Source organism: Nycticebus coucang, chromosome 18 (genome assembly GCF_027406575.1).
Source record: "Nycticebus coucang isolate mNycCou1 chromosome 18, mNycCou1.pri, whole genome shotgun sequence".
NCBI lineage: Eukaryota > Metazoa > Chordata > Mammalia > Primates > Lorisidae > Nycticebus > Nycticebus coucang.
The window spans coordinates 65830032-65857391 of NC_069797.1; the positions used below are offsets into that span (position 1 = coordinate 65830032).

General features: G+C 37.5%; 1 protein-coding gene across 4 annotated transcripts in view; it reads left to right on the top strand.

The window, feature by feature from the left end:
- HELZ (helicase with zinc finger) overlaps positions 1 to 27360 on the top strand; it is a 174138-nt gene that overhangs the window by 137118 nt on the left and 9660 nt on the right. For all 4 annotated transcript variants that reach the window (XM_053568791.1, XM_053568790.1, XM_053568793.1 and 1 more), the window contains 3 exons: positions 392 to 626; positions 1607 to 2123; positions 23477 to 23729. In XM_053568791.1, coding sequence (XP_053424766.1) covers positions 392 to 626; positions 1607 to 2123; positions 23477 to 23729 — 1005 coding nt within the window. The remainder of the gene's footprint in view (positions 1 to 391; positions 627 to 1606; positions 2124 to 23476; positions 23730 to 27360) is intronic.

Genomic DNA, 27360 nt, shown 5'->3' on the forward strand with positions numbered 1-27360 from the left:
AAGCTTTCCCAGTAATGGTAGATGTGAGAAATTCAGATGATTTACCTAAAATGACACATGTTACACAGTGTTGGTTTGGGTCAGAATTGATTCATTTCTTCAGATAAGGCCAGCAAAAATCAATCATTTAGTGTAATAATCAGATTCCAGTTCCAAATGATGCATGATAAGGAAGTATTCAGTTGACATCAGGTTCATGGTTCTGGAAGAGTCGTCATTATCCTAACTCTGGTGTTTGGCAAATTTAGAAAACATTTACTTTCTACCAAAACCAAACTGTAGCTATTTCTTTGTCTTTGTGGAGAAAATCTGTTTGTTAAAAACTCTAGGAAAAATTAACTTAAAATCCCAAACTCATGAAAACTTTAAATTTTTCACAACGTTTTTGCAGATCGAATACATGGGAGTGTAGCCCTGGAGTCATTAAGGCAGCAGCAGGCACGGCTGCAGCAGTGGAGCGAGCACCACGCCTATCTCAGCCAGGGTAGCATCCCGTACCCGCACCCTCCCCACCCTCACCTCCAGCACCTTCCTCAGCCACCGCTCGGGTTGCATCAGCCGCCAGTGAGGGCAGACTGGAAGCTCACCAGCAGTGCCGAAGATGAAGCAGAGACAACATATTCAAGGTATTAAAGCAGACTGAAAATAGTCTCTAGAACATGACCCCCCTGGCAATTTTTTTTTTTTTCTAATTTAGTTTTTTTTAGTTTCAACTTGGAATACTGCCTCAAAGAAATGGGATGCAGGCTTTTTAGCACTATGCTACAAAATTTCCTTGATTTACTCTAAAATACAGACAATTCATTTAGAAGTAACTCTTACAGACCTAGGCATAGATGATCTAATTTGGTTTGTAAATTAATGGGGTCCCTTGCTTTGTGGTCTCTTCTGGACGAGAATCATAGCTTTGTGATAGGTGTTTTGTTTGTATTTAGTAATAATACAAAGAATGAGTAAAGACAAAAGTAAGCTGGAAATTAAAAGTTAAAAGTTAAAAATTCTCCATTAAGTTTTTTCTAGTTGCACACAATTCTATCTTTTTACAATTATATCTACTTATAATTGTTTGGTCCTAACTGTAAGCTTGCTTTTATGGCCAGTGTCATGTGAATGCCATGAAATGTTTCCTAATTCCTTCTGAATAAGGTCCACCATCATGGCAACCTTGTATTTTTCTTCATTCATGCATTCATGAGATAGAGCCTTGCTCTGTTTCCCAGGCTAGAGTGCCATGGCATCAGCCTAAGCCTATGACAACCTCAAACTCCTGGGTCAAGTGATCCTTCTGCCTTAGCCTACCTAGTAAGGTGAGACTACAGGTGCCTAGCCCATAGTGACCTTTTATAACGTTCAGTTATCAAAGGAGTGCAGAGACAAAAACAGTGTTTTTAATACAAAGGGGGGAAAATCAGGTAAGTGAGCACATTTAATATCTTTAGTTCTCATCTGTTGAGTGTTAATGCTTACATTTGAGATTAATTAATACTCGTGCTTATTAGTATTATGATTTTATTTGTAGAAATTACATATGTAGTTGGCTAAGCTCTCCTTACTGTGATGGAGCCTTTCTTTTGTCTTTTCCTCATATTTCATCATTTTCTTATAGGTTTCAAGACTTAATCAGAGAACTGTCTCATCGTGATCAAAGTGAAACACGGGAACTAGCTGAAATGCCACCACCTCAATCAAGACTTTTGCAATACAGACAAGTGCAGACTAGGAGCCCACCAGCAGTCCCGTCTCCCTCATCCGGTACAGACCACAGTAGCCACTTTTCTAACTTTAATGACAACAGCAGAGACATTGAAGTAGCCAACAACCCAGCATTTCCACAGCGCCTCCCACCCCAAATATTCAGCTCGCCTTTTTCGTTGCCATCTGAACACCTTGCCCCACCTCCCCTGAAATACCTGGCACCTGACGGAGCATGGACTTTTGCTAACTTGCAGCAGAATCACCTAATGGGGCCTGGCTTTCCCTATGGCCTACCTCCACTGCCTCACAGGCCACCACAGAACCCTTTTGTACAAATACAGAATCATCAACATGCTATTGGTCAAGAGCCATTTCACCCACTGTCATCTCGAGCAGTATCTTCTTCTTCACTCCCTAGCTTGGAAGAGGTAATGTCTTTCTTCTTAGTTTCCTTTTTTCATTTTGGGATTAGTTGATTGTTGAAAATTGATTTATTGATTTGAGAACAGCAATAGACAAAATTTACTGAATTTAATAATCGGTTAAAGATAATCCTTTCTGGCAGTGCCCGTAGCTCAGTGGTTAGGGTGCCGGCCACGTACACTGAGGCTGGTGGGTTCGAACCCAGCCCAGGTCAGCTAAAACAATAATGACAACTGCAACAACAACAAAAAAATAGCCGGGCCTTGTGGCAGGCGCCTGTAGTCCCAGCTACTTGGGAGGCTGAGGTGAGAAAATCACTTAAGCCCAAGAGTTTGAGGTTGCTGTGAGCTGTGACACCATGGCACTCTACCCAGGGCAACAGCTTGAGACTCTGTCTCAAAAAAAAAAAAAAAAAAAGATAATCCTTTCTTGGAAATTATTTTACTTACTGCCCTCTTATTGTGGTATTCCAGATCTTATAGAATGGTGTCTGTTGTTGAAACATGAAGTCCCTTAAGAGTCTTTTATGGCTGCTCTGAATGTCTGAGGACTCTATTTATTCAAGCAGCTTTGTCTTTCCTAATCTGAGGAAATGGTATTCAGTGGTTCATATTTTTACTTTTAAGTTACACATGTTAATTACAAATTTGTTGGCTCTGTGCCCATAGCTCAGTGGTTAGGGCACTAGCCACATACACCAAGGCTACAAGGTTTGAATCCTGCTAAACAACAATGACAAATGCAATGACAAAGGCTGAGGCAAGAGAATCGCTTAAGCCCAAGAGTTTGAGGTTGCTGTGAGCTGTGACGCCATGGCACTCTACCCAGGGTGACATAGTGAGACTCTGTCTCAAAAAAAAAATTACAAACTTGTTAATTGGAGATTTCCAGAGATGCTGGCTTTTTCAGCAAGGGGTCAGTTCCCAGTGCTGGCTGGGCTCCTTCCGTCACTCATCCTGGTGGTGTGATAGACTCAGAAGGTTGATGTGCAATGAGAGTCTGATTCCCAGATGTTAGAATTTGCAGGTGTTTAACATAAAACTGACTCTGCTAAACTAAGCATTTTAAGGTAAATTGCATTTTTTTTATTAAATTGGAAAAAATATCTTATTATAAAGGGAAATTACAAACATATTTCACTTATAAATGAGGATGCAGTATCCTAAACAACATATTAACAAGTTGAATTAAAAATTATTGTTCAAATAATGTACTTTGCTCACAATTAAATCCAATTTATGTGAGAATTAGTCACAATTTTCTTTTCTTTTCCTTTCCCCTACCCTCTCCCTCCTTCTCTCTCTGTCTGCTCTCCCCTTCCCCCACCCCCCACCATGTCATTAATTGTCCTCATACCAAAGTTGAATACATAGGATTCATGCTTTTCCATTCCTGTGATGCTTCACTAAGAATAATGTGTTCCACCTTCATCCAGGTTAATACAAATGCTGCAAAATCTCCATTTTTTTTTAATGGCTGGATAGTATTCCATGGTATATGTATGGAATCCATTCCTGGGTTGCCAATCCATTCCTGGGTTGAGGGGCGTTTAGGCTGCTTCCACATTTTAGCGATTGTAAATTGGGCTGTGATAAACAGTCTAGTACAAGTGTCTTTATAATAAAAGGGTTTTTTTCCTTTTGGGTAGATGCCCAGTAATGGGATTGCAAGATCAAACGGGAGGTCTAGGTTGAGTTCTTTGAGGTTTCTCCATACTTCTTTCCAAAAAGGTTGTACTAGTTTGCAGTCCCACCAGCAGTGTAAAAGTGTTTCTTTCTCTCCACATCCACGCCGGCATCTGTAGTTTTGAGATTTTGTGATGTGGGCCATTCTCGCTGGGGTTAGATGATATCTCAGGTGGTTTTAATTTGCATTTCTCTAATAATTAGGGACGATGAGCATTTTTTCATATGTTTGCTAGCCATTCATCTGCCTTCTTTAGAGGATTCTGTTCATCTCTTTTCCCCATTGATATATGGGATTGTTGGCTTTTTTCATGTGGATTAATTTAAGTTCTCTATAGATCCTAGTTATTAAACTTTTGTATGATTCAAAATATGCAAATATCTTTTCCCATTGTAGCTTGTCTATTTGCTTTGGTTATTGTCTCCTCAGCTGTACAGAAGCTTTTTAGTTTAATTAAATCCCATTTGTTCATTTTTGTTGTTGCAATTGCCATTGCAGTGTTCTTCATAAAGTCTTTCCCCAGGCCCATATCTCCCAGTGTTTTTACTATGCTTTCTTTGAGGATTTTTATCGTTTCATGCCTTAAATTTAAGTCCTTTATCCATCTTGAATCAATTTTTGTGAGTGGAGAAAAGTGCAGGTCCAGTTTCAGTCTTTTACATGTGGATGTCCAGTTCTCCCAGCACCATTTATTGAATAGGGAGTCTTTCCCCCAGTGTATATTCTTGTTTGGTTTATTGAAGATTAGGTGGTTGTAAGTTGTTGGTTTCATTTCCTGGTTTTCTGTTCAATTCCAAATGTCTATGTCTCTGTTTTTGTGCTAGTACCATGCTGTCTTGACCACTATGGCTTTGTAGTATAGCCTAAAATCTGGTATGGTGATGCCCCCAGCTTCGTTTTTGTTACTAAAAACTGCCTTAGCTATCCGGGGTTTTTTCTGGTTCCATACAAAACACAGAGTCATTTTTTTTTCAAGTCTTGAAAATAGGATGTTGGTATTTTAATAGGGATGGCATTGAATCAGTAGATTGTTCTGGGAAGTATAGACGTTTTAACAATGTTGATTCTTCCTAGCTATGAGAATGGTTGTGTTCTTCCATTTGTTAAAGTCCTCTGCTATTTTCTTTCTTAGGGTTTCATAATTTTCTTTATAGTGGTCCTTCACCTCTTTTGTTAGGTATATTCCTAGGTATTTCATTTTCTTTGGGGCTATGGTGAAGGAAGTTGTGTCCTTAATTAGCTTCTCATCTTGGCTGTTATTAGCATGTACAAAGGCAACTGACATGTGGATGTTGATTTTATATCCTGAGACATTACTGTATTTTTTGATGACTTCCAGGAGTCTTGTGGTTGAGTCTTTGGGGTTCTCTAAGTATAAGATCATATTGTCAGCAAAGAGGGAGAGTTTGACCTCCTCTGCTCCCATTTGGATGCCCTTTATTTTCTTGTTTTGCCTAATTGTATTGACTAGAACTTATTTTCTTGTCTTGCCTAATTGTATTGGCCAGAACTTTCAGCACTGTGTTGAATAGTAAAGGTGACAGAGGACAACCTTGTCTGGTTCCAGTTCTACCCGGTTTCCCCAAAAATAAGACATCCTCTGAAAATAAGACCTACTTACAGGAAAGATAAGACGTCCCCTGAAAATAAGACCTAGTGCATCTTTGGGAGCACACCTTAAAATAAGATACTGTCTTATTTTTGGGGAAGCAGGGTAAGAGGAAAAGCTTTCAGTTTAACTCCATTCAGTAAGATACTAGCTGTGTGTCAGTCAGTTTAAGAAATGTGCCACCTATGCCTAAACTCTTCAGTGTTCTAATTAGAAAAGGATGCTGGATTTTATCAAATGCTTTTTCTGCATCTATTAAGAGTATCATATGGGCTTTGTTTTTGCTTCTGTTGATATGGTGAATAACGTTTATGGATTTATGTATATTTAACCAGCCTTGCATCCCTGGGATGAAACCTACTTGATCATGATGTATGACTTTTTTGATGATAAGCTGTAATCTATTGGCTAGGATTCTGTTGAGAATTTTTGCATCTATATTCATTAGTGAAATTGGTCTGAAGTTCTCCTTTTTAGTTGGGTCTTTTCCTGGTTTTGGTATCAAGGTGATATTTGCTTCATAAAACATGTTCAATTTTTTGGAATAATTTCTGCAATATAAGAATAAGCTCTTCTTTGAAGGTTTGATAGAATGCTGGTGTGAAGCCATCTGGACCAGGACATTTTTTTGTTGGGAAATTTTTTATTGTTTCTTTGATCTCAGTGCTTGAAATCGGTCCGTTCAGGAGATCTGTTTCATCTTGGCTAAGTCTAGGGAGAGGGTGTGATTCCAAATATTGATCCATTTCCTTCACATTGTCAAATTTCTGGGCATAGAGTTTCTGGTAATATTCAGAGATAATCTCTTGTATCTCTGTGGCATCAGTTGTTATTTCCCCTTTATCATTTCTGCTTGAGGTTACTAGAGATTTTACTTTTTTATTTCTAGTTAGTCTGGCCAAAGGTTTATCTGTTTTATTTATTTTTTCAAAAAAACAACTCCTGTTTCATTAATTTTCTGAATGATTCTTCTGTTTTCAATTTCATTAATCTCTGATTTAATTTTGGATAGTTCTTTTCTTCTGCTGGGTTTAGACTTAGATTGTTTTTCTTTTTCAGTTCCATAAGATGGCTTGTGAGTTTGTTGATGCACTTTATTTCTGTTTTTCGAATGTAGGCTTCTAAAGCGATAAACCATCATTATCTTTTTTGACTTTAGTTGCTTTAAATCCACATGTATCTGTAAATAAGATTGCAACCCCTCTTTTCTTCTAAATTCTGTTTGCCTGAAAAATTGACTTCCAAACATTAACTCTGAGTTTTAATTTGTCTTTTGATGTGAGGTGTGTTTCCTGCAGATAGCAAATAGATGGCTTGTGTTTTTTATTTTTTTTTTTATTTTTTATTTTTTATTTTTTTGGCTTGTGTTTTTTAATCCAATCAGCCAATCTATGCCTCTTTGGTGGGGAATTCAAGCCATTGATATTTATGGAGATAAATATGGTAGCATTTATTGAGCTAAATGTGGTAACATTCTATTCATCTTACTATGTGAAAGTCCATTGCTTAGTTTGGTCTTTTGCATCATTGTGGAAGCTAGGTTCTGTCCTTTAATTTCTGGTGTTTACTTTGCTGAAGGTCCATTATGATGGTCAGTGTGTAGAACAGGTTGAAGTATTTACTTTTTTTTTTTTTATGCAGTTTTTGGCCGGGGCTGGGTTTGAACCCACCACCTCCGGCATATGGGGCCAGTGCCCCACTCCGTTGAGCCACAGGCGCCGCTCAAGGTTGAAGTATTTCCTGTAGAGCTGGTCTTGTGGCAAATTTCATCAATGTTTGCATATCAGTAAAAGATTTGATTTCTCTGTCAATTTCAAAGCTTATCTTAGCTGGATATAGAATTCTGGGCTGGAAATTGTTCTGTTTAAATAGATTAAAGATAGATAACCATTGTCTTCTGGCTTGAAAATTTTCATTAGAGAAGTCTGTGGTCACCCTGATGGATTTGCCCTTGTAGGTCAGTTGGCGTTTACTCCTGGCAGCTTGCAAAAATCTTTTCTTTTGTCTTGACTTTAGATAGGTTCATCACAATGTGTCTTGGAGAAAAGCTCGATTTAGAGTTGAGGCAGCCAGGGGTCCCATATACCTCTGAAAGGAGTATGTGAGAATCTTTGGTGATGTTAGGGAAATTTTCATTTATAATATTCTCTAGAATGGCTTCCATTCCTTGGGGTATTCTTCTTCCCCTTCTGGGATACCCATAACTCGTACGTTTGAACACTTCATGAAGTTCCATTATTCTGTCAGTGAACGTTCTGCTTTCTCTCTCTTCTTTTCTGCCTCTTTAACTATCTGAGTTATCTCAAGAGCTTTATCCTCTACCTCTGAGATTCTTTCTTCTGCATGGTCTAATCTGTTGTTGATACTTTTTATTGCATCTTTAAGTTCCCTAATTGACTGCTTCAGTTCCTTCAGCTCTGCTGAATCCTTTCTATATTCTTCATATCATTCATCTCTTGTTTGATTCTGTTTTTGGATTTCCTTTTGGTTATTTTCCACTTTCTCAGCAATTTCCCTCATCGTCTTCATCATCTGTATTTTAAATTCCCCTTCTATCATTTCTAACATTTCTTTATAGGTGGAATCCTCTGCAGTAGCTACCTCACGGTCCCTTGAAGGGGTTGCTCTGGACTGGTACTTCATATTGCCAGGATTTTTCTGCTGATTCTTCTTTATGAGTGTCTTTTTGTATGTGTTTCCTTGCACTAATTTTTTTTTCACTTCCTTTTGCTATTTAAATTACTGTGCCTCTGGCCTAAAGTTTTAATGAGTCCTCCTGTGGGTTTTCTAGGGAGCAGTTAGATGCAGAACACTTAGCCCAGTTCTAGACCACCAAGGCAGTGCTACTCAATAAACAGCAGCCACCGGTCTTCAGACTCTGAAAACTTGTTTGTGATGGTTTCTTCTCATGGGGAGGTGATGCTGGGTAAATTCAAATACAGCCCATGGTCTTCCATGTACTTAGTTACTCCTATATGGTAAGGGCACTTTTTTTCCTCCTTTTCCCAGGATGTCTGGGCAAGGTAAATTGAATTTTTATCTTAAAATTCTTAGATATTTCCACAGAGCATCTTTTTAGACCTTTATTGATACGAAAAAATTAGTAATTTCAGGTTATAAAACTTTCAAAACTATAAAACCCATCTTGCTGATTCCAGTAAGTTTGCAGTGATTAAAGGTAAGAAAGTGTAAAGCTGGTTGTGGTTATTATCAATCCTAGATCTCTTCTTAAAACAAGATAAACATTTCTAATTTTCATATATGGAAAATGTTTTTGATGTTAAATTCATTTTGGCAGTTTCTAAATGATTTCTAAAGGTCCTTAGAAATAATTAATTCAGGTTTTACAAATTCCCTGCTATAGATGCTGATTAAAAGTCAGCTTTCCTAGGGAAAGCTTTATCTTATTTGTAGCGTTTTAGAGGTAATTTGATCAAATTGTTCCAGTATTCATTAATTGATTCATTCTGTGTAATAACTGTCATTAAAATGACTTAATTGCTATTTCAGAATCCTAAAGTAAGTAATAGAATAATAAAGATGAATTGGTATCTGTATGTATATATTTTGGGGATCTGGAATTTTGGAACTGTATTTTTGAAGAGATGACAGACATCTGACATTATTTCAAATTACGACTGAGTAGTAATGTAATTTTCAGTTAAGTGATTTTTTTATTGTTAAATCATAGCTGTGTACATTAGTGCAATCAAGGGGTACAATGTGCTGGTTTCATATACAATCTGAAATATTCTCATCAAACTGTTCAACGTAGCCTTCATGGCATTTTTTTAGTTATTGTATGTAGACATTTTTATTCTGCCTTTAGTAAGTTTTGCCTATACCCATTCTAAGATGCACAGTAGGTGTGGCCCCTCCCACCACCATAACCTCCACCCTCCCTTCCTCTTCCTTGGCCCTTTCCTCATAGTCTTGTGCTATAGTTGGGTTATAGCCTTCATGTGAAAGCTATAATTTAGCTTCATAGTAGGGCTGAGTACATTGGATACTTTTTCTTCCATTCCTGAGATACTTTGCCAAGAAGAATATGTTCCAGCTCCATCCATGTAAACATGAAAGAGGTAAAGTCTCCATCTTTCTTTAAGGCTGCATAATATTCCATGGTATACATGTACCACAATTTGCTAGTCCATTCGTGGGTCAGTGGGCATTTGGGCTTCTTCCATGACTTAGCAATTATGAATTGGGCTGCAATAAACATTCTGGTACAGATGTCTTTGTTATATTGTGATTTTTGGTCTTCTGGGTATAAACCTAGTAAAGGGATTATAGGATCGAATGACAGGTTTATTTTTAGGTCTCTTAAGTATTCTCCAAACATCCTTCCAGAAGGAACGTATTAGTGTGCATTCCCATCAGCAGTATAGAAGTGTGCCCTTTTCTCCACATCCATGCCAACATCTCTGGTTTTGGGATTTTGTTATGTGGGCTACTCTTACTGGGGTTAGGTGATATCTCAAAGTAGTTTTGATTCGCATTTCTCTGATGATTAAGGATGATGAGCTTTTTTTCATGTGTCTATAGATCGTGCATCTGTCTTCTTTAGAAAAGTTTCTCTTCAAGTCCCTTGCCCACCCTGAGATGGGATCACATGTTCTTTTCTTGCTAATACGTTTGAGTTCTCTGTGGATTCTGGTTATTAGACCTTTATTGGAGGTATAACCTGCAAATATTTTCTCCCATTCTGAGGGCTGTCTACTTGCTTTACTTACTATGTTCTTGGCTGTGCAGAAGTTTTTTAGTTTGATCAGGTCCCAGTAGTATATTATTGATACTGCTTCAATTGCTTGGGGATTCCTCCTCATAAAATATTCACCCAGGCCGATTCCTTCAAGAGTTTTCCTTGCACTTTCTTCAAGTATTTTTATAGTTTCATGTCTTAAGTTTAAATCTTTTATCCAGTGAGAGTCTATCTTAGTTTATGGTGAAAGGTGTGGGTCCAGTCAATCTTCTACAGGTTGCCAGCCAGTTGACCCAGCACCATTTGTTAAATAGGGAATCTTTTCCCCACTGAATGTTTTTAATTGGGTTTGTCAAAGATCAAATAACGGTAAGTAGCTGGATTCATCTTTTGGTTCTGTATTCTGTTCCAGACATCTACTTCTCTGTTTTTGTGCCAATACCATGCTGTTTTGATCACTATCGATTTATAGTACAGTCTCAGGTCTGGTAGCGTGATTCCTCTTGCTGAGTAATGTTTTGGCTATTCAAGGTTTTTCTCGTTCCATATAAAACAAAGTATTATTTTTTCAATATCTTTAAAATATGACAATGGAGCTTTCATAGAAATTGCATTAAAATTATATATTGCTTTGGGTAGTATAGACATTTTAACAATGTTGATTCTTCCGAGCCATGAGCATGGTATGTTTTTCCATTTGTTAACATCTTCAGCTATTTCATTTCTTAAAGTTTCATAATTCTCTTTGTAGAGATCTTCATGTCCTTTGTTAGGTATACTCCCAAATATTTCATCATCTTTGGCATTACTGTGAAAGGAATAGAGTCCTTGACTATTTTTTCAGCTTGGTTATTGTTGGTATATATAAAGGTTACAGATTTATGGGTGTTGATTTTGTAGCCTGAGACATTGCTGTATTCCTTGATCACTTCTAAAAGTTTTGTAGTACAATTCCTAGTGTTTTCCAGATATACGATCATATCATCTGCGAAGAGTGAAAGTTTGATCTCTTCTGACCCTATGTGGATATCCTTGATCGTCTTTTCTTCCCTAATTGCAATGGCTAAAACTTCCATTACAATGTTAAAGAGCAATGGAGACAATGGGCAGCCTTGCCTGGTTCCTGATCTAAGTGGAAATGATTTCAGTTTAACTCCATTCAATACGATATTCCTTCAAACTGTGGGTTTCCTGTAGATGGCCTCTATCAGTTTAAGAAATGTCCCTTCTATACCAATTTTCTTAAGTGTTCTGATCATGAAGGCATGCTGGATATTATCAAAAGCTTTTTCTGCATCAATATAAAGAATCATATGGTCCTTATTTTTTAGTTTGTTTATGTGCTGAATTACATTTATAGATTTACATATATTAAACCAGCCTTGAAACCCTGGGATAAATCCCACTTGGTCGTGGTGTATAATTTTTTTGATGTGTTGTTGGATTCTGTTTGTTAGGATCTTATTGAGTATTTTAGCATCAATATTCATTAGTGATATTGGTCTGTAATTTTCTTTTATTGTTGGGTCTTTGCCTGGTTTAGGGATCAAGGTGATGTTTGCTTCGTAGAATGTGCTGGGTAATATTCCTTCTTTTTCTATATTTTGGAAGAGGTTTAGTAATATAGGTACTAGTTCTTCTTTAAAGTTTTGGTAGAACTCTGACATAAAGGCTTCTGGTCCTGGGCTTTTCTTTTTAGGGAGATTTTGTATAGTTGACGCTATTTTAGAACTTGATATAGGCCTGTTCAACATTTCCACTTCATTCTGGCTAAGTCTTGGTAGGTGGCGTACTTCTAGATATTGGTCAATTTCTTTCAGATTTTCATATTTCTGAGAGTAGGGTTTCTTGTAGTATTCATTAAGGATTCTTTGAATTTCTGAGGGGTCTGTTGTTATTTCATCGTTACCATTTCTGATTGATGAAATTAGAGATTTTACTCTTTTTTTTCCTGGTTAGGTTGGCCAAAGGTTTATCTATTTTATTGATCTTTTCAAAAAACCAACTTTTGGATTTATTGATCTGTTGTATAATTCTTTTGTTTTCAATTTCATTTAATTCTGCTCTCATTTTCTTTTCTTTATTATTTCTTTCTATTTCTATTTGTTATTTCTTTTCTTCTGCTGGGTTTGGGGTTGGAGTGTTCTTCCTTCTCCAGTTGCTTGAGATGTCCCATTAAGTTATTAACTTCCTCTCTTTCCTTTTTCTTCAGGAAGGCTTGCAGTGCTATAAATTTCCCTCTTAGGACTGCCTTTGCAGTATCCCAGAGGTTCTGGTAATTCGTGTCTTGATTGTTGTTTTGTTCCAAAAATTTGGTGATTTCATTATTAATCTCGTGTATAACCAATCTATCCTTCAGCATAAGGTTGTTCAGCTTCCATGTTTTTGTATGGGTATGCAGGTTCCTGTTGTTATTGAGTTCAACTTTTATTCCATGATGGTCTAAGAAGGTGCAAGGAGTAATTTCTATTTTTTTAAATTTGCTGAGGTTAGATTTGTGGCCTAGGATGTGGTCGATTTTGGAGTATGTTCCGTGGGCTGATGAGAAGTATGTGTATGCAGTTTTGTTGGGATGAAATGTTCTGTAGATGTCTGTTAAGTCCAGGTGTTGAATGGTTAAGTTTAAATCTCAAATTTCTTTGCTTAGCTTTTTTTTTGGAGGATCTATCCAGCACTGCTAAAGGGGTGTTAAAATCTCCAACTACTATGGAACTGGAGGAAATCAAGTTGCTCAGGTCTGTTAGAGTTTCTCTTATAAATTGAGGTGCATTCTGGTTGGGTGCATAAATATTAATAATTGAAATCTCATCATATTGAATATTACCTTTAACAAATACGAAGTGTGTTGGGCGGCGCCTGTGGCTCAGCGGGTAGGGCGCCGGTCCCATATGCCGGAGGTGGCGGGTTCAAACCCAGCCCCGGCCAAATTAAAAAAAAAAAAAAAAGATAATGGAACAAATATGAAGTGTCCATCCTTATCCTTCCTTATTTTGGTTTGTTTAAAGCTTATTGCGTCTGCGAATAGGATTGCAACGCCTGCTTTTTTTTGCTTTCCATTTGCCTGGAGTATAGATGACCATTCCTTCACCTAGAGTCTATATTTGTCTTTTAATGTAAGATGTGATTCTTGTATGCAGCAGATTATCTGGCTTGAGTTTTTGTATCCAGTCAGCCAACCTGTGCCTCTTTAGAGGACAATTTAAAGCATTCACATTAATTTAGAATATTGATAAGCCTTTTGAGAGTCCGATGGACATTTTTAATCCTTTTGCGACTGTGGAAGTTGGAATTTGATCAAAATTTTCTGGGCGGGTTTACTTTTGTGGTGGAGGATTACTCTTGTCTTTATGGAGGACAGGTCTGAGAATATCCTGGAGAGCTGGTTTAGTTATGGCAAATTTCTTCAACATGTGAATGTCATTGAAGTATTTAATTTCTCTGTCATAAATGAAACTCAGTTTAGCTGGGTACAGGATCCTGGGTTGAAAGTTATTTTGTTTTAGGAGATTAAAAGTCGATGACCATCCTCTTCTAGCTTGAAAGGTTTCAGCAGAGAGATCTGCAGTTATTCTAATATTCTTGCCCCAGACTGAGCCGCTGAGCCTGATGGAGCTAATAGTGTTCGGCTATGGGCCGCAGGGAGCCATTGTGATGGAACTGTCCCGGCAAGCTCCGCCCTCCGGGTCGCAGAGCAAGGATTGGGCAGGAGCTAGTAACCTAGTGACTGAGCAGGCTAAAGGCAGGGACTGAGCTGCCTTACAGCCTTAACCCTCAGGGGGCAGAGTGAGACCGGTTTTGACACACTGGATGTCTAAGATGGTTTTCTTTCGTCTGTCTGCTTTCAGAATTTTCTCCTTCATATTAACTTTAGTGAAATTGATTATGATGTGTCTGGGGGATGGCTTATTTGGGTTGAGTCGTGCTGGAGTTCTGAAGCTGTCTGCTATCTGAATTTCAGAATCTCTTGGCATGTCTGGAAAGTTCTCCTTCATAATCTCATGGAGAAGAGACTCTGTGCCTTGTGAAGCCACTTTGTCGCTTTCAGGGATCCCTATAAGACGAATATTGGTTTTCTTCGAATTATCCCAGAGCTCTCTGAGAGAGTGATCTGTTTTTACCCTCCATTTCTCTTCCTCTTTGAGAGTTTGGGAGCGTTCGAAAGCTTTGTTTTCAATGTCAGAAATCCTTTCTTTTGCTTGCTCCATTCTGTTACTGAGGGATTCTACTGTGTTTCTCAGATCTTTGAGGGCTGCAACTTCTTGTCTCAATGTGTCAAAATCTTTGGTCATTTGGTCTTTGAATTCGTTGAATTATTGAGATGTCTTTTGCATTACTGCTTGGAATTCTAATTCGATCTTATTTGCTATCCAGATTCTGAATTCGATTTCTGATATCTCAGCTATTTGTTTGTGCATGGGATCTTATGCTATGTCTGCCCCATTGATCCTTGGGGGAATTGATCTACTCTGATTATTCCTATTGCCAGAGTTTTACTGTTGATTTCGCCTCATGATTGTTTTTCATTGTTGCCTCTGGCCGTCCTCAGAGTTGGGGAGGTGTCTCTCCAAGATTAGACCCCAGTGGGATCACTCTTTTGTTGCTAGATCTTTGTAGGGAGTGGCCCTGTGTAGTTCCTCTGGGGCTGCCCCAGCCAGGGAGTTCTGGTTGTGGAAGCAGCTCCCGAGTGTGACACACCCATATCCAGCAACAGGGTGGGAGGTGGTGCACACAGTTCTGGGAGTGCTTGGCACCCATTGACTTTGGCACAGAGAGCCCAAGGCTCCAGCAGTCCCTGGCCAGGAGAAGGGCTCTGCGCAGAGGCAGGGAGGGCTTTGGAGGGCACGTAGCTACCAGAGTCCCTGGCCAGATGAGCGGGCCAGTGTGGAGGCAGGGATGGTTCAGTAGGAAGGACGCAGGGTTGTGTGGCTCCCGCAGTTCCTGGTCAGGGCATGCAGAGACCTGGCAGGCTCGGGTCGCCAGTTGGGGGTTGCGGCGCAGCTCTTATGGAGGTCCAGATGGTGCCACGCCCAGGAGTTTGAGGTTGCTATGAGCTTTGACGCCACGGCAATCTACCCAGAGCAACAGCCCAAGGCTCCAGTGTGCCAAAACTGGTCTCACTCTGCCCCTGAGGGTTAATGCTATAAGGCAGTTCAGTCCCTAGGTTACTAGCTACCGCTGGATCCTTGCTCTGCTACCCTGAGGGTGGAGCTTTTCGGGGCAGTTCTCTCACAATGGCTCCCTGCGGCCCACAGCCGAACACTATTAGCTCCATCCGGCTCAGCGGCTCAGTCTGGGGCCCTAGACAATGCCCAAAGTTCTCCGCACTCCTGCTCAAGCTCTCTCCAAAGGCAGTTCAACTGAGTGCCAAGTCCAAAAGCACCGAAACAATTCACAGGTAAGGCCTTTCCGGTTTGCAGTCTCACTGCTGCTTGTACTTACGGCTGCCGGCGGGATTAGGTCGATCAGACACACGCAACCACATGCCAGTTTTCCACTGTTTTTGTCTTCCTCTTGGGGTCCAAAAGCCCGTTGCTGACTCCCTGTATCCTCAAAGGGATGATTATAGGCAGATCCCACCAGCCAGGGATGCTTGGAGTCTTATCTCCCCCGACTCACTGTACCCTGTTGCAGGGAAGCTGTTACTCGGCTGCCATCTTGGGTTATCCTTCCAAGTGATGTTTTATCTACTACCGATTTATGATAAAACTTATGTAACATAAAATTCACCATTTTAGCCATTTTAGATGTACAGTTTCATGGATTTTAGTATACTCACAATATTTTTCATCACCCTTAAAAGAAATCTCATAACCATTAAGCACTTATACTCCAGTATCCCTACTTGTAGCCCCAGCAGCTGCTACTCTATTTTCTGTCTCTAGAGACATTTCATAAAAATGAAATCAAATATTATACGGACTTTGTATCTGGCAATTGAAATGCATCCACACTGTAGCATTTATCAATACTTCATTCCCTTTTATGAAGGAATAACATCCCATTTTACAGATATGCATTTGTTTGTCTCTTCATCAGTTGGTGGACATTTGGGTTATTTCCCTTTGTTTATTTATGTAATGTTTCTGTGACTGTTCTAGAACAAGTTTTTTTGTGGGAAAATTTATTTTTGGTTTTCTTAGGTGTGTATCTAGGAGTGGAATTCTTGGGTCATATGGTGACCGTGGGCTTAACTTTTTGAGGAGCTGCCAAACTGTTTTCTACAGTTTCCTGCATCAGTTTTTATTCTCACCAGCCATGTATGAGTATTCCAGTTTCTCCACATACATTTTTTTAAATTATAGCCAACCTTGTGGATGTGCATTATGCCTCCTTGTGGTTTTATTTGCATCTCACTAGTTGCTAATGCTGTGGGGCACATTCTCACCTGCTTACTGGCCGTGCGTGTATCTTCTGTGGGGAAATGTCTGTTCATGCGCTTCAGCCATTTTTAAAATATGTGTCCTTTTGTTACTAAATTATAAGAGTTTTTAAATATATTCTGTATGTTAGACTCTTAATCTCATGTATTATTTGCAGTTATTTCTCCAACTCTGTAGGTTGTTTTTTCACCTTCTTGATAGTATCTTTTGATGCATAAAAGGTTTAAATCTGGGCAAAGTACAGTACATTTTTTTCTTTGGTGACATGTGTCGTAACGAAATTACTGTTGCCTAATCCAAGGTCACAAAGATTTACTTCTATATTTCCTTCAAAGAGTTTTATAGTTTTAGTTTGTACACTTAGTTCTTGTTTTTTTTTATCCATTTTGAATTAGTTTTTTGTATTTTGTGATGCTTGTACAAAGCAAAGCTTTTGCCGTTTACAATGTGCTTCCCAATAGACAGTGAAGTGTATCCAAATATAATAGTTTGATTGAAAGTGTTCCTAAGTGATGAATGGAAAATTCCTTTTGAAAGCATCTCTGTAAAAGTCCCAGAATTAGTTTATGAAGCTGCGCATTTTTGTGTTACAGTGATGACATTATTGCAAAGGCTTTCTAATAAAAGTGGAATGCTTGTAAGTCACTCATTTTGATCAGCTTTCAGTAAATCGACATTTTCTTAATGACATCTCAGAGATGACATGTATGCTTCTTTGATTTATCTACTTTGAAATACTTCTTATTCTGTATGTTGGCTTTTGAGAACAAAGACACTTTAGAACCATCTATTCATTTTCATTCTTCCCTTCAAACAACTCTGGTTTTGAAGTTAGTTGATAGTTTTGATTTCAATACCGTTGTCTAATCATCTCCTCCTTCCCTTAAGTTCCCTTTTATGGAGCAAAGTATTGTACAAATGTAGCTTGAAGGTGATAATCTTGGTAGATTATTGATATGTTCTGCCTATTCTCACTTTAGAAGTAGATGGTGATAGATTCTGACTCGCTTGTTTAACCAGGTAGAAATACTGTTCTCTTCTCTGACGCCTCTTCTCAGAGACTGGTGATGCATGGTATCTAATAAACCATCTAATGCATATAACAGAGACGGTGATCAACAAATTAATAAATTAGGCCTCCATTCATGCTTAAATTATTGAAACTAATTTAAATGAGATGTTCTATTTTAATTAAAGTTTCTGGTACCATAGTTAATGAGACTTGGAACTTCCACTAGAGCATTTAGCTCTTCCTTGGTGATTAGCTTTGATAGTGTAATTATAAACAGAGCCCTAATTAATTAAGTTGCTGACCTTTCCCCCAGTTATTTATTTATACACATACACGTGAAATGACTTGCTACCCTCATGTTAGAGATACATTTTATAAGGCAGTGGTAAGCAAATTAGGAATTCTCACATTAAGCTGACAGCTATCTTTAACAGTAGAAATTTGTATAAGAATTTAGTAATTTAGGTTTTCTCCTTATTTAGATTTCATATATTGAATGACTTTTGAAATGTTAGCATTACATTTTGGCATTTAGAAAGAAATACTAGCAGGAGAATTTGAAAATAATGATATGTTTAGTACAGTAATGATTTCATAGTCCAACACAAAGAATATTTATAAAATACATTCCAAACATGGATGGAATTGATACTGAACCTAGAATCTCTGCAAGAATCTCTGACAGAGTCTAACAGAGTTGAACAAGCCTTTAAGCAATAATAATAAAATTATTTAAGACCTGAAGACTCTAAAATTAAAACTGAGTGTGGTCATTGACAAAGTTGCCATCTAAAAGTAAAAGAACAATCTGATTGGCTGGAGATGTGTATAGAGGGCGTGGTCTTTTCCTGAAAAAAGCCTGAGATCAGGGCAAAAGCTACAGAAACAAAAAGTCAAGAAATAAGATCAGAAGGGAAAAAAAGTATAGTTTTTATATTTAAACAGGTGTCCAGGCCCGCAAGACTGAAGTGTTGATGGAAATACAAAGGGCTTTTTCTGCCAGAAATACTCTTCTTTTGCAGCCTGGGGATCTTCTTGTAAAATGTTTGATTAGTGGGGGAGCCGCGTTTCTTTCGATTATTGCATAGGAAGTTCCCTGGGAGCAGGAAGGTTGGGGGTGGGTGGGTGGACATTTTAAGCTTGTTGCCCAGAATGCTTTTTATTGCAGTTAGTATGCGCTAGTTTTCTGAATTTAAATCACTTACACAGGCTTAGATTTGTCATCGTACTTGTCATATTTTAGCAAATATATCGAATTGTTGGTGGTTGTTAATGTTGATAGATTATGTTTGAACATTTTCATAATAAAAAGGTAAAATATTCTCATTGGCAAAGATTTTGATTTATTTAAGAATTTCAAATAAATCTTAAAACTTTCAAACCAGTTGAGACCATTTGGTTGAGGTAAATGAGAGATCATTTACCTCTCTTTTTTGAAAAGATGTCAGAAGACTTGCACTGAAGTAGTTGTTAATTAAAGTGGAATTGAGACACTTGACTTCAGCCTCATGCTCTTCAATAAGATTTATGCCTGGAAATTGAGAAATGACTGCAAGTACACAGAACTAGATGTGGGCAGTGGGGGGAAACAAGAGTGTGTTCTTGAGAACAGAGGATTAAATCTTCAGTTGTATAAAATGTCCCTGTTTTGGGGGGGGGGTGATAGAAAGGGAGAGGTTTCATTTTAGGACTTTTGAGTTTAGAAATAGATCTAGTTCTAGCTGCTAAATTTTCGACTGCTGAAATAATTTAGTTCTCAAATATCAGAAAATTAACTATCAGCAATATACTTAATTTCTCAGTATTCTCTATGAATAAAACAAAATTTCTCTGGCTTTACTTCCCCCGCCTTCAAAAAAAGTTGTAAAATTTACTTAATTTTAGTAATTAAGATTCTTCAGAGATAATGCAAATAGTTATGAATTGAAGAATAAACTTTTACTGTGAACTATTTTATTTCCTACCCAAACTGACATTTTCTCATTGTAAGAGGTATCTGCTCTATAATGGATTTGACTATTTCACAAGAGCCAGATAGATCAAGATAGCTTCAAATGTCACAGAAGTGAGTCTGACTTTTTTCTCTTAGTGTATTACATTGCGTTCATTCTAGTATGTCTTTTAATATCTTGTGTAGGGATGTAGGAAAATATTGCTTGATGGGAAAATACTGTTTGTAAATTATAAGTGCCTTTGCCTATAAGATAATTCAAATGGTGCTTTTCTTTCTTTAGACCTAAACTGATTGTAATGCATTTCGCCGCAAAGTTACATTAATTTTAGTGGCACCTACATGCCTTGTTTTATCATACTTTGCTTTACTGTGCTTCACAAATAGCACTTTTTTTTAACAAATTGAAGGTTTGTGGCAGCCTTGAGTCTGCCACAAAGTGCCACAACTTTGTTGGCACCACTTTTTTTATCAAACAGCAGGTGCTCACTGATACCAAAACTAGATAAAGACCGTACAAAAAAAGAGAAAAGAGAAAACTGCAGACTAATTTTACATTGGACATCAATATAAGTGTCCTCAAAAAAACAATAGCCAATTGAATTTGGCAACATATGAAAAGAGTAACAAACCATGACCATGTGGGGCTTATCCATAGAAAGTAGGGCTGGTGTGGTATTTGAAAATAAATCAAGGTAATCCACCATACTAACAGTTTAAAGAGAAGAATCACACAATCATATCAATAGATAAGGGGCAAAAACCCACATACATTTCACAAAGGCAGTGTCTCTACTGTTGAGGAAATTTCTTGGCAAATAGAAATAGAAAGAAACTTTCTCATCTTGTTAAAGGCAGCTGTAAAAATCCTGCAGCTACCATCAGACATCATGGTGAGAGACTTGGATGCTCAAGCATTCCTTGAATGCTTTTAAGATTAGGAACAGGCAACATTGTGCTGGAATTCTTAGCCAGTGCAATAAGACAAGGAAATAAAAGACAGAGGGATTGGGAAGGGAGACATAAAACTGTCCTCATTCACAGATGACATGATTGTCAATGGGAAAAAACAAGGAGTCTTCCAAAAAACAAACAACAAAAATCCTATAAATCTTGAATTTAGCAAGATTGAAGGATATTAGGTCAGCATGCAAAAATCAGTAACATTTCTGTACACTAGCAATGTACAATTGAAAACCAAAATATAAAACCCAATGCCATTTGTAACAGCACAAAGAAAAATGAAATACTTGGGGGTAAATCTAATAAAACCAGTGTAGAGGATCTGTATGCTGGAAATTATAGAACTGTTAAGGTGTGATTTATTTGGTATATAAACTATTTTATTCATTTGCCATTAGGGTTTCTCAGCCTGTACTCAAATTATGTTTTAGAAGAGGTTCCAAAGTAGCAAATCATTTTTTATGCATTTATCTTTATGTTGTATACCTATGAAATAGATGTACCAACAGACCTTTTTAAAATATATATATATATATATATATATATATGTCTTCAATCTATCTATTTTAAAAACATTAAAGGAATTTCGGGTTTTAGGGTTTTTTCCTAACTAAGAATGGATTATATTCCTAATGTAATTCATCTCTGTCGATAATTGCTTAGAAACTATTACAGATATGTCATATAACACTTCACTTCACCAGATCCCGCTATGAGTGTCAGCTCAGTGGTTTTTTAATTTTAGTTTAGAAGATACAGAATGATACACATTTTCCGTAAAGTACAATTGAATATCGTCTCGTCACTTTTCCGTTTCTTTCTGATTTTTGGTTTTTCTCATTTAAGCTTTATGGTTCATTTATCTGTTCATTGTAACTAGATTGTGTGTGTTCATTATTTAATGAAAAAGCTCTTATAACGTTATGCCTGAAGTTCAAGTGAGTATATTTAGTGTTCCGCATCACCAGGAACAACCTACTGTTTCTGAGGCCATAACCGATGTTAGTTTTATACTTTTGTGTTCTCACATAAAGATTTTAGAGTGTGATCCCCTGCAGATTGTGACCGGGCTAACCACTCAGGGGATGACAGTAAAAAGAAACTCTTCATTTCAATTTTAAGAACTAATTGTCTTCATTACAAACCCTGATAAAAAAAGACACACTGTGATCAATCAAATCATTAAGGGGTTGTCTGGGCACAGAGAAATAAAGCGGTTTAGAAAGCAGTTTATTCTACTCAGTACCTTAATCCAGACAAAGAAATTCGAATGTGCTGGTTAAATTCCTAGTTGATACTAAGTTAATTAGGATAGTTAATATTCTAGAAAAGCAGAATCAAACTCAGAATTATTTGGCCATTGAAAACAATTGCCTTTAAAGCAGAGTAAAATTAAAGATGAATTTAGGTAGTATACTTAAAGACAAAAGAATTCTAAAAATATCTGAGAAAAGAAATGAACTAGGTGGCAGCATCACCTCTTGCCTTCCTCATCCGGTGGCCCAGACTTTGGAAATGCAGAAACAGCCTGGCCAGTCACAGCTCATAGTCAGAGAATTGCCCCTTTCCTGCCCTTGCCTGCTGTCTGCTCAGGGGCATTCGGCCCAGATCCATTCTTTTTCCTGGTTTATATCCTAGTGGCTTCATCTGTTTTGACCATATATTCTCAATCTTTATCCTTACAATTTCCTCCCATGTAAATTGATCTCATAGTGTCCACTTATATTCTTTTATGTTACAAAGAAAACATCCCCCTACTATGCCAGTTCATCTCTCCCTTTTCTTTTTAATCTTGGCTCTAGTTTCTGATTTCTAGTTATTGCTAAAACAGTAATAAAAGAAAGATTTCCCAGAACCATAAGCGACCACAAACTAAATAGCAAGTTATAATTTATTATTATTCTTGGGGAAAACCAGAAAAGCTCAAAAAAGCCAATCCCATTCCGTTCTGTCGTTTGAGACTGAACATGGAATCTTATCTTTATATGTTATATTAAAACAATTATGTAATAATGAACCTGTCCTTTGTGCCAGGAACTATTCTAAATGCTGTGCACATTTAACTCATTTAATTCTCCTAGCAATCCCAAGAGGTGGGGACTGTGGGTAACTCATTTTACAGATGGAGTTCCCAAGAGGTTAAGTCAGTTGCCCAAGGTGACACTGCTGGTAGCAAAAGGCAGAGCCTGAAGTCTGTCCTAGATAATCTGGCTCTAGACAGTCTGATACCTACCCACTACCCTACACCACCTGCCATGACAACTGGCACTTCATATCCACCACAAGAGTCTGACAAGAATAAGGTAACAATTAAAAAATCTTGGCATGGCTGCCAGATCTTGTTGGGAGGGTTAAAGGAATTTGGATTGTGCACATCTGGGGAGTTTAAGGGAGAAGAAAATATGAGGAGTAAGTTTATTGGGTTTTAAACATCTTAAAGATATTTTTGAAGAAATTAATGAGTATTATATGTTAATCGAAGATTCATCAGAAGAAAGGCAGTAAAGTCCAGTCAGGAGGACTTATGTTGTACAAGAGTAGTTAGGTCTAAGAAAAAATAATTTGAAAAGTTATGAAGGCTAGAGTCCAAAAGGTAAGTCTAGAATAGATGACTCTGTTCAAGGTCACAATGATCTACTTGACTTGTGATTATATTTTGCCCAGGTAATTTTAAGCAAATCTGCTCCTTCATAGTTGATCTACTGTTACTTAAAATGCCAACAGAATTTTAGAACTAAGACAACTAATTCAACTCTCATACTTTACTGACAAGAAAACAGAATCAGAAATCAGACATGTGTTATCATAGGACTAGGTAGTAAGAGACTGAACTGAGTTTTGAACCCAGGTCTCCTGATACCATGTCCAGAGGCAGGCTGCCTTTTTTTTTTTTTTTTTTTATCAGTGGAATAAGGGAAGGGAGGGTATTACAGGCACAGAAGAGAATATTCTTAGGAATTTCTACCTAATATAAGGAGATTGCTAGGGAGCTAAAAGGGAGAAGGCTGAGGAATGGGATGCACTGATTTATGAAACATTCTTTTTTTGTGTGTAGTATGAGCCCAGAGGACCTGGTCGGCCCTTGTACCAAAGAAGAATTTCATCGAGCTCAGTCCAGCCTTGTTCTGAAGAAGTAAGCGCTCCTCAAGACAGTCTGTCCCAGTGTAAAGAGCTTCAGGACCACAGTAGCCAGTCTTCTTTCAACTTCTCATCCCCGGAGTCCTGGGTAAACACCACCTCATCTGCTCCCTATCAGAACATTCCGTGCAATGGATCCAGCAGGACAGCTCAGCCCAGAGAGTTGATAGGTAAGACAGAGTTGGTGGTGGCAGACTCGGTAATTTTAACTCCTCAGCTCCTGGGTATTTGTGAAATTTTTCTTCTACCTTTGCCCCACTTGCAGTGTTATCTTTGAACAGTATTTAATGCTCATGGCTCGCAAGTGTGTCTCAGGTATACTTATTAATTCAGGACTATATCGATTCCATATTTATGGTCTGGAACATTAGTAGACATACATATATCTATATTTGAAAACTGATCGTTTGACCTGTGAGTGAATGAAAGAAGAAATGGAACTTCAAATGATTTCTAAGTAGATAGAAATATCTTCGCTTGGGAAAAGTTTCTGGTTTATTTTTGTTGTTTGTTTCTTCAGGGAATTGGTATCAGTTGGTTTCAGTATCAGTTTTCAAGGGTTTGTTATCAATAAAATGTTGACAGTTTGCTATTTAATAGAGTATAGCTTTGAGAGAAACCAGCAAAGTGTACCATTTTGGCATTTAGAAATCCTTTGTTTATTCCTTAGATTCTACTAAGCTGAGAACTCCATTGCTAAAGAACACAAAAGGCATAAAAAGGATAGGAATGGACCAGGCCCTCTGAACTTGTACTGTACATTAGGAAGTCTAAATCCTTGAACATGAATGCACTTTTATAGTTCCTTTATTCTCTTTTTTATAGTGAATGTGAAGAAATTAATTACACCATTTGAGTCTCTGATTCCTTCTTTTGTAGGCAAGACATTGATCTTTGTGAACAAGTCTGAGATCTTTGTGTGGTAAATTTCTGCCTGGCAGCATCAACTTTGTATTTGAAATTAATTGTGTTCATCTTTAGAATGTGAATCTATTGTTTCTGGACTGACCCATTTTTGAGTATGTCCCATATAAGCAAGCATATTTTTAGAACAATGGACATGGTAGGGCAAAAAAATTTAAAGATTTTGCTTTTGTTTCTTGGTAAAAGACATTTTCATTTTAACCTTTAAACATTCTTTAGTACCTGTTGAGTGTAAGCTACTTTATTTTACCTGGAGCTGCTTTGTAATTTTACGATCTGACATAAATACACTCAAGTTAGCATATTTGAATTTCCTGAGAAAAAACCAGATTATGTATGACTGATGATAATTTGTTATTTTTGGTTGTTTTGATAACATCATTTCTCCTGTTTTTTTTTCTTTTAACCTAAGTTTTAGGGTAGCTGTTGACCCAAATGAATAAAAATCTTCAGCTGAGCTGATAAAGTGGAAAGTTCTTGAACAAATGCCCAAAGCTTGTGTCATTTATGGCGTCTTTTCTGCAAATATAAAATGATTGTTTTCTCCATTGCTTGGACAGATTGTAGTATTTTTTTTTAATTGAAAGTAACAGTTCAGTATTAAACAGTTAATTCAAAATCACTGTCCTGAAGCACAACTTGTTAGATTTTCTTTCAGAGAAATGTAGCGTTGGTGCATCAGACAGAGCGTAATCATCACAGAAGAGACTTGCTGAAGTTTGAGGCTTGTATCTTTAGCTTGCAGAACACTTCTTATATGAATTATATTGTCTCGAAATTTAAAAGAGATCATTGTGTTTGATATGGATGTGTTTTCTCTACAATTAAATTGTAAGCTTGAAAGCAGTGACCATGTCTTTGACCTTTCTGAACTTTGAATTCCATTTCATCACCTTAGGCTCTTGGTAAATTCTTGCTGAGTAAGGAGATAATGAATATAGATGCTTGGAATCAGAGGATGTTCGTTTGCACCAAGATTAGATAGAGATGTGTATTAGGTAAAATAGTATTAGTTGTAAGATTAGTAAAATTCATAACTTTAGAGAATTGGTTTCTCTTGTTGAATCTTGATGATAAATTAATAAAGATCTTACATTCATATCATTGTTAGATCAGAATTGCAGGCATTAGGTTAAACTGCCTCTAAAAACTATTATTTTCTAAATATTATTTAATTGAAAACTTTTTTTTTTTTTTTTTTTGAGACAGAGTCTCACTATGTCACCCTCGGTAGAGTGCTATGGCATCCCAGCTCACAGCTACCTCTCAAACTCTTGGGCTTAAGCAATTCTCTTGTCTCAGCCTCCCAAGTAGCTGGGGCTACAGGTGCCCACCACAGTGCCTGGCTATTTTTGTTGTTGTTGATTTTTTTGTTGTTGTTGCAGTTGTCGTCGTTTAGCAGGCCGGGCTGGTAAATGGCCGGTGTATATGGCCGGTGCCTTACCCACTGAGCTATGGGTGCCACCCTGAGAACATCTTAAACCCTTATAAAAATGAGAACATGGTTAAATAAAGCTTAATAAATTAAATAAAAATAATAAGTCCTTCAACAACAAAAACCATGTTTTTTTATATATTATTTTAGACAGTGTAGGTCACTTTTATATTGAAATATTTCTTAAACTGATGTTCTTAAAAGCAATTGTTTTATTCACAAAATCAGTGACTTTTAGAGGGAAAAGTGGTAAGTGTTCTAGAAAGAGTTAAATGTTTTAAAATAATTTTGAACTATTTTATGAATTTTTAAAGTTCTAAAATAGTGCTGTAAAATTAGCACATTGAGTAAATGAAGTAATAAGACTGAAAAATGAAGCATTCTCATCTTAACCTCTGAATTCTAGTTTATGTTATACTGAACAACTGTGTTGCTGATGTTAAAATGGTTTTAAAACTTTGTCACTGAAATAGCTGCCATTAAGCATCACTGGTGAGTTTTAGAGTCTATGAGTCATTGTAATTTGGGTTTCAAAAAGAAATTAGCAGGATTTCTTATGGTTTCTGTTTTTTTTTTTGTTTGTTTTTTTTTTACTTACTTTGAACTCAGGGATAGAGCAGCTTCACTAAGTATCTGAGATCAAGGGAGGGGAATACTGTGTCTGAGTTCCCTGTATTTGGTGATTATCTTAAGCTACAGCTGATTGTAAGAATCAGAAACCAACCCAAACTAGCTCAAGTAAAAAGAGTTTTACTGGAAATAGGTCCAGGAAGGCCAGTTGGATTCAGGAGGGGAACTGGGTATTTTCTGGTATCTATATATAATCTGTGTAAGGTTCACAGCACAGAGTGCCTGACCCCTGATTGGGCTCTCAGCTACAAGATGTAGTGATCATAACATCTTCCCTAGGATTCTCTGGCTTCTTCTGGGTACTGGCTCTTTTCTTCTGCTTTTCTTTATAGAAGTCTTCTGATGGCTCTGCCCAGGTATTTTTAAATGGCTTTGGGTTGCCACAGTACCTTGACTCCATGTAGTCCAGCTGAAAGTCTCAGCTTCTCTGTTTATCTCCATCACACACACACACACATTTCTAGGAGAAGGAATCTTTGCATTCTTGGTTCAGTTTAGATCAAGAATGAGCGAACGTGAGTGGGACCCTTTCTTTAAGACATAGACACACGGAGTGAGGAAACAAGTCTTTCACCGTCTATGCAACACATTAATTATTAGCTCATGAATAATAGTCAAATAACATAAAATCAAGTGCTGAACGTGCAGTGTGGACATTTACCCTTAAAGATGCTGGAGTGGTCGGGAGAAAGCTTAGTACAAGGCGGGCTAACTCACAGCTCCCTCGGTTGTCTCTCACTAACCTCCTGCCTTGTTCAGAGTAGACTTCTAAAGTATGCTTCCCATTCTTGTTTTGGTATTTTCACCTTTGT